Raw genomic sequence first — 12443 nt, 5'->3', positions numbered from 1 at the left:
GTCACCGTGTTTACTTGCTCCAAATGTAAACTTTTGCAGGGACAGATGTACAGGCTTCAGGATGCCACGAGGAAGCGGCAAAGGGCGGCGCACTTTTGATGAATGAGAGACACGAGGTTGGGACAAGTGTGATGAAAGTTTTGCCGCCGGGATTGCTTTCTAACCCGTCACCATACCGCACGGTTCAAAATCGAGCTAAAAAAGTAGCGGCCTGGCTTCTGATTTTCAAAACTGGCTTTCCATTGAGTGTTTGTAAGAGAGTCAGAGAAGGAAACTGATCTTTCGTTCGACATATACATATATATATGCATATATACACACACACACACACACACACATACATATATATATGTATATAGTGTATATACATATACATACTTTGATGTTGGTGAAAACACTTTTTGAACCCTCTAAATTGCTTGTTGACGTGAATGAAGAAGTGTTTAAAAGCCTGCTTAAAAATGACTCACTCTGAGTCAAGCGGGCAACAAGGTCATTTTATTGAAAGTTCAAAGCTCGGAGAAGGGAAAAAATTCTGACTTTAAAGTGAGAATTCTGACTTTAATCTCAGAATTCTGACTTTAAAGTGAGAATTCTGACTTTAATCTCAGAATTCTGACTTTAAAGTCAGACTGTGGTAGCGTCGCTGTTCGCTGTTGTTCGTCTTCTTCCTCGGAATGATGGATAACCTTTAATAGGAGGGACTGAGCAAGACACAACGCGGTGAGTGGACCGTCCTTTCTTGTTAACAGGTCATCATTTACCTTTCTGAGAAACAGCTTGCAGCTGGAGTCCCACTCTCTCCGAAGCCGTCGACAGACAGAATTTTAAGGCAATCAGATGAAGCCTTTAGGATCAGGGTGCAAAAGAATGACCCCTGTATGTTTAAAAAGATCAAGTATTCATAAGTTTAAATAGATACAACTCAAAATATTGAATAATAAATATTAAAAGAGAAAGATTGTGTTGATTTCATCACATTTTCAGACACCCCTGATGAGCTCTCACCGCATGTTAGTGCGCCACAGTACCTTGGTTTGGAATCACCGGTGTAGTCAGTCACAAGTAAGTCAGTATAACTGTTTTACAGCTGTTGACAGAACATAGCAATTGCTTGGATATATGTATATATATATATATATATATATACGGGGAGAGAGTTTTTTTTCTTTTTATAGCTCAAAATAACTGTACATAATCAACATGTAAGGTGCGTTTTGGCTCTCACGTATCCCGTCTTTCGCCCGGGAAAATACCTGTGTGTGCTAATTCAAGCCACTCCCTGGGCTCACAAAAGCCTGAATAAGCTGCTTTTGTCTGCTTGACAGCATCTCTCAGCCCCCCCGTGTCCACCAGCAGCTCTTCGCTTTGTCAATGTGACAAAGACAAACGACGACCCCGGGAGACACTTTCTTGTCCCTTTGCTGTTCCGATAAAGCCTTCATGTGTACCGGCTACATGTATTGTACTCTTTTAACACAGACAGCTTTCTGTAATTGCTTTTTTTTTTTTTGGTACGTTTAAAACATTGCTGTAGTTAAAGCAGGAAGCACGGTGAATGAGTGGTTAACACATCTGCTTGATTGATCTCAGTTTGGAGATTGAATCTCTGCATTCAAGGTCCGTCCTGACTTTGTGGTGCTCCTTGTTTTTTTTTGTTTTTTTTTTCTTTGCTCAGGTAAACGTAAAGCCCTCAAGTTGAACTTCGCCAACCCGTCCATCAAACCCACCACCAGATTCACACTGAACACGGGCGGACAACCCTTCCAAAACCCGCACATGTGAGCAAGCCCACCAGCACCGCCGCCATTTTGTCCCGTTATTTCAGTCATCCTGGAAAAACGCTCGTTCACCATCCACACCTGGCAACAACATACAGCCACACTCTGAGTCACCACTTGCGCATGACATGTTATTTTTTCCCACACTAGCGAGAGGCTGCGAACGCACAGCATCGAGTCCTCGGGCAAGCTGAAGCTATCGCCCGAGCAGCTTTGGGACTTCACGGCCGAGGACCTGAAGGACTTGGGCGAGATCGGTCGCGGGGCGTATGGCTCCGTCAACAAGATGGTGCACAAGCCCAGCAACCAGATCATGGCGGTTAAGGTGGGCAGCAGAATTTGGGCTTTTTTTCCCCAGAGAGGCGGCCAGCAACTTCCTGACGCCGCTCAGCCTTCAACGCAAACACATTCAAGAGAGCATTACCAGGTGCCAGGATGGCGGATGACTGCATAGCGGCCAACCGTTGCATAACCAGACAGTTTTGGATTTTTAGCAGCACGTGCAGGAGAGTTATTAAGCATTTTGTCCATTGCGGCGAAGGAAATCTTAAGTGAAAACTTTGAAGCCCCGCCCCCGTCATATAGTATTTCGGAAACAAAAAATTTTAGCCCCAGTGTTTGTCCCAGGTCTTAAGATGCTCCAGACAGAACTTTAAGGCAATCAGATGAAGCCTTTAGGATCAGGGTGCAAAAGAATGACCCCTGTAAACATGCAAAAAAGGGCAAAAGTCGGACTTTCAAAAATTCATAACTCACTTCCTGTTCATATTAGACGTTAAAAAATATCAAATTTTTCGCCATGCCCGACTTCTTCGGCGCACGCCAGCCGTCTAACCGCTCCAGCGCCCCGTCGTGCCGCTCGGCGAAAGTTCGCAAAATGACAGATGAACGCGTCTCAGCATGATGCAGTAAGTGGGCAATGAGAATAGAAATATATTTTCTTACCCTGCATTTGAGGGGTGGCTTTCGTATGTATCACTGGGCATTTTATATATATATATATATATATATATATATATATATATATTCAGATGTGTCGTCTTTAGAAAATGAATTGTTCTCAATCCCTGTGTCCGGTCACGCTCTTTGAGTTCTGTTTTTCACCTTTTCACACAGCGTAATGAAGGCCAGTTGAGCAAGTGGAACAAGTGATTTTATTGATGATTGTGGAAGGCAACGATTTCGATATTATCTTCTTTTTTTTTTTGCGAGGGCCATGGCGAGCCATTTCAAAAAAGCTGCACAACTAACGTATAAAATATTGATAAATTTGCTCTGCCTGATTTATCCAATGTTCAGAATTCATACACACCAGCCCCATTGACGACCCATCCTGGCAACTGGTCCTTTCCAGCGCACAAACACATGTTCTTTGCGTGCTCAGCAGACGTTTTTCATGAGTGACCGTAAGGGGCACGCAACAAAAACTTGAGCTTTTGAAAAACACCTAGAATAATTGAAATTTTGCTCGGTTGTTAACGGGAATCAAATATTTATTGATTTATTTTTAACATGATGTATTTATCCGACAGAAGACAGGAAGAAAAAGAAGAACGCCAACAGGAATGGGAAAACTGGGGCATTGTAGTTTCGCCGAGCGGCACGACTCCGCTGTCCTCGTTGTGTGCGTTGTGCCTGTTTAAAAACAGATCAGGTTTCCGAGGGTGACAGGCAGGAGTAGATGATGTGACTTCAATCATGCATTGTAGATTGTTGTTTCTGATGAATATTTAATCCATCTCTGGTGTTAAAATCATTCATTCCAATGGGAAAAGATGATTTGAGTTTTTAAATGCCCTATTCATGTTTAGCGGCGCACCTTCAAAAATGCTTAAAAAAATAAATAAATAAAATAATGCCAGAAGGCCTGAAGCACCCAATCCTTCTCCCAAAGGGACACCAGGGGTGCAAACAAAGAGGACACTGTTTGAAAGCAAAGAACTCCAGCGCCAGGCGCACGTGGATGGGCACAAAGACATAGGAGGTGTAGATCACCATGGCGACGGGAGGGGTGAAACACTCAACCAGGGCTGCTTTTTTTAACATTTCTCGAGGGGGGAGCGTCACGATACAATATTCTGTCTGTTCTCGCTGAATTCGCAAAGATGGAAAAACACGGGCCAATTTTTCTTTGCTTGCCATTCGTCTGAAGCTGAGGCATGACTGGTCATTAGCTGAGCCCTATTATACGTTGCAATACTTAGCAATACCATTTTTTTTCCAAACCGATACAAAATTTGATAACCAAAATCCTTGTGTGCGTCCCTGGTGTCTTGAGACCCGTCTTTATCAGCTGATGTTCCATGAGGGTTTGACTAGATATTGATAAGAAGTGAAAATAATTGATAACAAAACAAAATCATTATTATTATAATAATAATATTTTAAAAAATTAATTAAAAAAGTCATAGGCATTGTTTAACGTTTGAAAGCTTGTTCCGGTGGAAGCAGAAGACCATTAACAAGCTCTTGCTGAGGAAGTAAGTATCTCATCCTTTACCTTCAAAAATGCTTAAAAAAAATATACAATATATATAATAAATATATAAATATATATATATATATATATATATAGGGCACGGAGCTCCGGGGGAATTTTCCAAACTTTTATAACAGCTAAACCAAACGTTTCCAATGTAAATTTCCACCTTTATATAGTGTAGAAAAACCATGAACAGAGACAAGGGAGCCTTCATCCTCTCTACCACCTGGACCAGCATCTTGGCGGAGTGAACGGACAGCGGGCAAAATGCGCAAAATAATCGAAAAATAACATTTTAATGTACAGCCCAAGTTTTAGAAGAGAGGCGGTGGGTGGGTAATTTCCCTGGCCGGCTATGAGCCGCGCCGTGCCCGCCAACAGCCTTCCACGGTCGGATACAATGTTTTGGTAGTTTCAATGGGCTCTGTCTGAGGTGGGATTCGAACCCACTCCTAATATTCTGTGGACTGTTGAGTCAAAAATTGCCGCTATGCTTGCAACTGGTAATGCTCTCTTGACTGTGTTTGCTTTGTTCTTGCTTGGCAGGGCACACCGGACGGCGTACCAGCAGGCCCTCCTATGTTGGCACACAGTGGCAATGAACAGAAAGTGACCTCCACTCCTGTAGTTGGCAGTGACGCTCTCATTCCCTTTGTGCGCAACAAGTATTTACTCTATGGAGTAGGTTTGTTTTGCAATGAAAATGCTAGCGCGGAGAGTGGGTGGATTTTGAAGCCTCATTAACTGGACCTTGGACTTCCTGGCAAAAATAATAATCACCCATTAGTGCCGGGTGTTAAACGAGCGTGTGTTTTCAGAATCACAATTTTTCATCATCAGCGCAACTGGGGGAAAAGGTTTGGCGAGCCATTTCAAAAAAGCTGCACAACTAACGTATAAAATATTGATAAATTTGCTCGGCCTGATGTGTGTGTAAAGTTTTATCAATCTTTTTTAAAATATACCGTCCTTGAATCGTATCGCACCCCATTTATCAAGATACATATCGAATCATTTTATTGGAGAGAGGAAAAAATGGCTTGAGGACAAATCTCGTAACGCTTGAGCTGCTGTTGTGAGGGCCGGTCCACAAGGACACCTTGAGAATACAATTGCTGAAATTTCAATTGGCGTCAATGAGTATTGAGGGTATGATTAATTGACAATGTTACTACAGAATGAAATACCAAGAAAACATCAAAACACTGGACAGCACCCGCGGTTCGATCCCAGCATGAGTACTTTTATCATTGCAATATTTTTATGATTGCAGTATTTTCAATCATTCAGTAGTTTTTATCATTACAGCGTTTCCCCCTCCGTATAATGGACAAACATTAGGAGTGTTTCCTTACACTTAGATACGTTTATACTGTTTACAATACAGCTTTCTGCCACTAGGTGGAGATACGACCATTTCCACCTTTATATAGTGTAGAAAGGCATCCTGAAGCCTGGAAAGTCATTAATTTGATTCCATCTTTTGGGAGGTTGGAACCTGGGTTGGGAAACAAAGTCAAGGGCCAGCATATATATATATATATTTGTTACTTTGGAATAAAGACATTAAATTGATGTAAACACATTAATTATAACCAAACAATATTGCAACCCAAACAACTAACACTTCCTAATATTTTGGTTGCCTTATTTTCCTGGTCAGTATACACTGGAGCAAAATAATATATATATATATATATATATATATCACAAGGGCAACTCCGGCTCCGCCCTTCCTGTGTGGAGTTTGCATAGAGGAGCACCTTCCCCGGGCACGGCCGCTGTTAATGAAGTTTCGTTTTTTTAGTGCTGAAAATTCATTGTCTGCTGGCGTGACTTGCCTTCATTCATACATTTCTTTGTCTTTTGTAATTATTTTGATTTGTGGAGTGAAATGTGTCAACGTTAACCAACTCGTGTTCAAAAAATGTGCTTGGGACATCCCTACTTTTTTTCCTGTCACGCAGCATGCACTCCTCCTCCGGAGCTTCCATTCGGGCAAACTTAGGGGCCGCTTGGCACCGCCCGTGCCCCCCCCAGCCCCACGCTGCGAGACTGTAAGTGGTCTAACATTATTTTCCTCATTATTCTTGAGCCCTGCGTTTCCCTTCAACATACGATGCACTAGCAACGACTGTCATCTCGCCGCGCATGCTGTTCATGTTGCCATGCTAATACTGCTTGAGAGTTGCCATAGCCGCAAAATAACCTCTGCAGAGTCTGACCTGGCTGCGGTGAACGCCTTTGTTGCTGAAATGGAGCAGATGTTGATGTCGACCGTGCCGTCTCAGCGCCTGTAAAAACACTCGCGATGCTTGTCAAGTATGGACGCATGCTAACAGCTAGCAATATTTGAGGGATTAAAACCTTTTACGGGGTGCGTCGTTGTTGCTTACGAAATGATAGAATTATCTAAATGACAAATATACCAACTGACAAAAATCTGGCTCTTCTTTTTGTCTTTTCTATATTATGTACGTATTAATAACTGTGTTTGGTTTGCTGATGTTAATAAAGTTGAAAGGTGCGCTATGAAGTTTGTTTGCCTAGCTGTTTGTCGCCGACTTCAGCCATCCACTCCCACCAGGAGGAGTCAGGCTGTTTGAGCATTTATTCGATTTCCTATGTATAGAGTGTAAAATCCCTGTACTAGTATGTTTTTTTCCAAGTATTATGTCAACTTCAGAATAGTTGTACAATTAAATGTTACTGGGGTTGACATCTGGTGTGGCAATAAAAGCTCCGGCAACATGACTCAGATGATCCTATCTTCTCGAAGTTGTACACATTTGAGGATACTTCAGCCCTGAAGACATCTACCAACTTAAATTTAGGAGTGATTTAACATGGTTTTATGTTTTTTTTGTTTTTTTGCCACTGGAAGATCCGGGGGTTCCCCATCCCAGACGGGGGGCAATGCCGGGGCTCGACCGCCCTGCGCTACTCCCCCTCCCTCATAATTTCTACAAAAACAATAGGGACCTCGCCGCCGTCGCAGTTTAGAAACTTTCTACTTACTAAGCAACAGCTAATGTTTTATTTTAACGAATCTGATTGAAAATTGGCTAGAAAAGACTCAAGACATTGATCTTACTCTATCCCTATTTTTGTGGAGCGTTGCTATGGGTCTATACATCTAGGATGTTTGTATTAAAAAAAAATAAAAAAATATTCTTAAAACAGATTAATTACACAAAATACGGGAGGTCATGTTTACTTCACACTTGGACTTTAATGTTTTATGTCGAATGTGTTATTATGAATGTAAAGGACTTTTTTTTTTTTGCGTATTTTGATGAATGTTAATTGGGCGCTCGGCGAAACTACAAGGCCTTTCTGTATTCCAGCAGGGAGCGATGATCGTGCATGTTACTCCGAGGAACAGGAAGAGCACCAGTTTTCCAACGCGGAGGAGTCAGAGGACGATGATGACGATGATGACGATGACGATGACGATGGGGAAGAGTCTCACGATGACCCTCCTTCCTCCTGTTCGTCAGACACCCTGACGTCAACAGGGGGTCGTTCCAAATCCAGCGGTCGCTCTCGGCAGTGTACTCCGGAGCCCGAGCCCATCCAACGACGGCCCGCCTTTCAAAGCCCAATCAGGCGCACAAAGGCAATGGCGACCCCAAACAGACGGCGTCGGGCAAAAAAATCGTTTTCAGCAAAACGCGCAGCGTCCTCGTCCCGATCCAGCCGAGAAGAAGTTCTGCGGGCTCGCCGACAGCTTCTGGGGCGACGTACCCCCCCCCCCATTCCTTGTGTGTGTCATTTTTTTTTTTTTTAAGGCAGTGTTTAGTTTATTACCTCATTGATGAAGTCTCCGATGTCTCCGGGGTGGGGGGCGGCAGACCTCATGGGGTACTGTGGCTCGGGGTGGAGGGGTCTCTCATCAAGACGTCTGATCCCTACGGGCTTGATGGCCTTGTAATTTAGAGAATTACTGCCGCATCCCTGATGGCCAGTCTATGGTAATGGTAGCCTGACTTGAAAACTGTTATTGTATAATCATGTTATATTTGAACTTAAAAAGAAACAAACAAAAAAATCAATTACAGAATTCATCCGGTCCATCAACCTCTGAGTACATCTCCGTGTCACGCTTGGCCCGAATAAGAGCACCTTCCCCGGGCACATTAGTCCGGCTAATATCTGGACAAGCGCGCACACGCACCCTCAAGATGTCTCCCACCTGCGGAGTTATAATATATACAGTCGACGCTGATGCGAGCTGAAAATGCATTTACAGCACTAAAAAACCAAACTTTTATAACAGCTAAACCAAACGTTTCCAATGTAAATTTCCACCTTTATATAGTGTAAAAAGACATCCTGAAGCCTGGGCAGTCATTAATTTGATTGTCCAATATTTCCCTTATGAGATAAAAGAAAATAATTGTGTCGCATGACAGCTCGCTTGACTTATTGACAGCAGCGGCCGTCAGCAACTCAGAAACCTTTGTAGAAAATTACTCAAAGTTGTGGCAAGTTGATGTATATATATATATATATATATATATTTTCCACAACCACTTAACAAGAAAACAATCAGGTTGAAGGAAGTACTGTTAACACAAAAACAATTATGGTCTTGTTATATCACAATCTATTTTTTTTTTATTATAACTCAACCATGCAGGCCACATGGAAAGGTTCCGCGCAGCGAGAGAAGGCGGCTCAAGGCCATCTCCTGCCACCACACCCTCCTTGGGAACCAGGATGTTGATAGAAAGTATTCCTGAACCCCCCCACCCCCCACACCTATTGTTCTCGCTTCTCTCCCAGGCTCACCGGCCAGCAAAGACACCAAAACCAATGTGCCAAAGCAGGGAGCGTCTCCCCTGGCACCCTGGTGTCCTGCAACCTGGACCGCCTGTTATCTTGTCGGACGTTTGGTTTAGCTGTTAATGAAGTTTCGTTTTTTTAGTGCTGACAAAAGGTAATTGTGAAATAATGTTCATATTTGGTGGTGTCATTCTAAGCAGAAAAACTCCTTCACGTGTATCAGGCCTCTTTGACAAGTTAGGCGTCTGCACGTTTGGGCTACTCAAATGAATTTCCGAGGTTCTCAACCCCCAGAGGCCAGACAATCTTAAAAAAGTATCCTAACAATTAATAGAAAATCAAAAATAACTTAATTAATTTGATAAACAATTATTTGTTGATACCTTCGAAAACAAATAGACTTTTGACTTCTTTGAAGAAAAAACAGTCTTATTATATTTGTTTTGATCGTACCAATTATTTTACGCAAATCAGCAGCTTGTTGCTTGTTAGGGCAGATGAACAAATGCAATTTTCACATGATTTCAGTCCCTTCTATTGTGAGACAGACGTGCTAACCAGTCATTTACCGTTCGCATACACCGCCGCCACCTTGCTGGCAAACGTGTCTGTGGACGGAGGAACGATTGGGTGCTGGGGGTCCCGGGAGGGCATGTCGCTTCTTGCAACACGTTAAAAAAATGAATATTCCAAAAATTGCTTTGCTTAAGCAATTTTGCTTTTGCTTGATGACAACTAATTTATATTAGTTAGGAATTTCCTTCATAAACCAGTCAAACATTGCAACTGGACTCCGGGAAAAAGCACATCAGATATAAAGTAAGAAGTGAAAGTGAAGTGAGTTTTTCTGTTAAGCAGTGTGGGCAATTATTTTTTCCATGGGGCCGCATAAGAAACATAAAATATTGTGGAGGGCCGGGCCAAAAGGCTGAACTCAATTCTGCATAATATTAATTGTATTTCTTTTTTAAAAAGCAGTAAATAGCACTGTTTTGACAAGCTGGCAAGAGTATATATTAAAGTTAAGCAATGAAACTAAATACCAAATAAACTGAAAAAATGAGGTTGCCTTCCAAAAATTTATTCATTCAAATTTCTCAAAAAATGTTTTAATAATTTTTTTTTTTTGTTATAACATGAATCATTAATTTGATTGTCCAGTATTTCCCTTATGACTTTTTTGCATGTTTACAGGGGTGCCACTGTTACATTGTGCATAGTTTGAACTTTAACACTGCGCTTAAACGTAGGGAAATGAAAACAAACATTTTTGAATCATTGAATATTATGGAGCAGGGTTTCCTAAACCAAACGTTTACGTGTGACCGAGACTCAGCTGGCCAACAAGAAGAGCGATCGAGTCCGATTATCGACCAGGCCGATTTACACCCAACAATTACGCCCACTTGCTTTTATAGCCACATTGCATGCGTTCAAAGTCGATATTTGGAGAGGGTGCCCCCCATTCGTTAGGGCTCAGATTTGTTTTCCACTAACCAGGCTCAGATTTCACACTGAGTATTGTGAGTAAAGACAAGGTCAGCATTATTTTAGTCACTGCATTTTTGTGACATTTCTGCTTTGAGGTGGTGTGGTGACATTTTTTAAGTAAAATGGGTTTTAACCAGGTAAGTTAATTGAATAAGCAGGAAAAAATTGCCAAGAAGCGTTTTCATGGAAAATAATTGACCCCCCCACATTTCAAATTGACTGTAAATAGTTACTCACCCACGGCGCATAGCTTTCAAGACCTGACTGCTCCCACTCTGAGCTGGAAGATGGATCTGCTTGCAAATGTTTTCCCTCTCTGCAATCAGATGCAAAACCTACGCACACACAGAAGCACGCGCGCGCGCGCGCACGCGCGCACGCACGCACGCACGCACGCACGCAGAGGTCTGAGAAAGCTGATCAATCCTCAGTCAAACAACAGGTCATTTCAACCTCGGCGGGATTCGACGACCCGCCGCCGCTCCACGTTCCTGACTCAGCGGGGCTCGAGGTATGTAATGAAACTTTGACCTACATAATCCTCAGCAAAATTTAAACTCCACTCGTGACCCGTCTTTACAACTGAAAAAAAAAAAAATCTTCCATACGCGGCACTTGAATCTTGGTTTCCTTGCTCGTATTTTAATCCAATTTTCCCGTGAATTTTCTTTGCTATTGTTGTATGTTGCCACGATGGCCATCGTACGGTTATTGGATATAAGTGACCAAAAAATAGAAAATAAAGGCACTTTGGTCTCCTCGGCTCAGCGCCAGTCATTTCCAGGAGGATGACGTCGGAGTGTGTGTGTGTGTGTGTGCGTGTGTGTGTGTGTGTGTGTGTTCCAGGCTCTTGTCCAGAAACATTGTCGTACAAGTGTTCCCACTACAAGATTAGATTCTTTAGGCTCACTTCCAATTATTATTGGCAGTCAATACTTTCAACATTTCATCCTATTGCCCCTCCAGCACTCCACCGCCACCCCAGCTCTTTTCTCTCAGACAGTTCAGGAAAGGAGATGAGCGCCCCTAATGCAATTCGGCGGAACTGCAACGCCCCTGGTAGCCGAACAATATAAAACATACAATTTCCGATCAATCAAGTACATTTTGTGGAATGGCACTCTCCAGAAGCTACCAATAATTCGACAGCAATTCACTGGCATACAACCAAAACATGAGAAGCAATGACCTGGGGTGGTACTCCTCACAGTAAGGCACACCGTGATCACCTGACTTGGCTCAGTTCTCCAGTGTCTGCGGTGCACAAAATGTGCACCAGGGAGCCTCCAACTGCAGCTAAACCAAACGTTTCCAATGTAAATTTCCACATTTATAGAGTGTAAAAAGGCATCCTGAAGCCTGGGAAGTCATTAATTTGATTGTCCAGTATTTCCCTTATGAGATAATGCCTCACATAGCAAATGTGTACAGTGCGAGCAGCATTACTATGGTAATGAAGGTATTTTGAGCACCCCGTCATTATGTTTCTACCCAAGTAGAGAACAAAAAAAATGAGCTAGTCTTGGTAGCAAGGCAACGAGCATGTCATGTTTTTTTGTATTGTTTAAGTGACGGGACGGAAATCAAATCGAGCATTTTTATCTTTGTAAAAGACAAGATTGCGATGATTCTTGTATTGGATTTGCCTCGACCATATGCTGTTCACAACAAGCGAGAGCCGGGGCAAAATAAAGGCCAGTATTTCCCTTATGAGATCACAATAGCAGCTTGTCAACACCTGACAAAAGCACTCCAGCTAGCTGACTGTTTGACTTAATTTGTTTACGCTTTGTTTTGATAATAACCCTTTCTCACAGCATCAATGTGCAGACTGAATATGTATGATGTGAATGTGAGTGTAGGTCATGAACGAAAAGAGGATTAGTCGGCGCCAGTTCACT

At 42.5% G+C, this 12443-nt stretch overlaps 1 protein-coding gene and 1 long non-coding RNA gene across 2 annotated transcripts in view; one reads left to right on the top strand and one right to left on the bottom strand.

Annotated features, from left to right (window-relative positions):
- Nucleotides 1-483: 483 nt before the first annotated feature.
- LOC148316177 (uncharacterized) lies at nucleotides 484-1111 on the bottom strand. Its single transcript, XR_015840271.1, has 2 exons — nucleotides 765-1111; nucleotides 484-704 (listed from the first exon to the last, which is right to left on the bottom strand). It is a non-coding gene; the product is annotated as an uncharacterized LOC148316177 (long non-coding RNA).
- Nucleotides 1112-1443: 332 nt separating this feature from the next.
- Nucleotides 1444-12443, top strand: part of LOC148316176 (uncharacterized) — a 31694-nt gene continuing 20694 nt past the window's right edge. Inside the window, exons 1-10 of the mRNA XM_088287044.1 lie at nucleotides 1444-1465; nucleotides 1538-1554; nucleotides 1621-1781; nucleotides 1932-2106; nucleotides 7643-7817; nucleotides 7963-8006; nucleotides 8203-8237; nucleotides 8906-8998; nucleotides 9052-9149; nucleotides 10869-11053. Coding sequence (XP_088143170.1) covers nucleotides 1444-1465; nucleotides 1538-1554; nucleotides 1621-1781; nucleotides 1932-2106; nucleotides 7643-7817; nucleotides 7963-8006; nucleotides 8203-8237; nucleotides 8906-8998; nucleotides 9052-9149; nucleotides 10869-11053 — 1005 coding nt within the window. The remainder of the gene's footprint in view (nucleotides 1466-1537; nucleotides 1555-1620; nucleotides 1782-1931; nucleotides 2107-7642; nucleotides 7818-7962; nucleotides 8007-8202; nucleotides 8238-8905; nucleotides 8999-9051; nucleotides 9150-10868; nucleotides 11054-12443) is intronic.

Source organism: Idiotropiscis lumnitzeri, chromosome 22 (genome assembly GCF_059441095.1).
Source record: "Idiotropiscis lumnitzeri isolate Australia: NSW breed Sydney's pygmy pipehorse chromosome 22, RoL_Ilum_1.0, whole genome shotgun sequence".
NCBI lineage: Eukaryota > Metazoa > Chordata > Actinopteri > Syngnathiformes > Syngnathidae > Idiotropiscis > Idiotropiscis lumnitzeri.
Note: the sequence above shows the minus strand (reverse complement) of the source record. Positions and strands in the feature narration are given on the sequence as shown.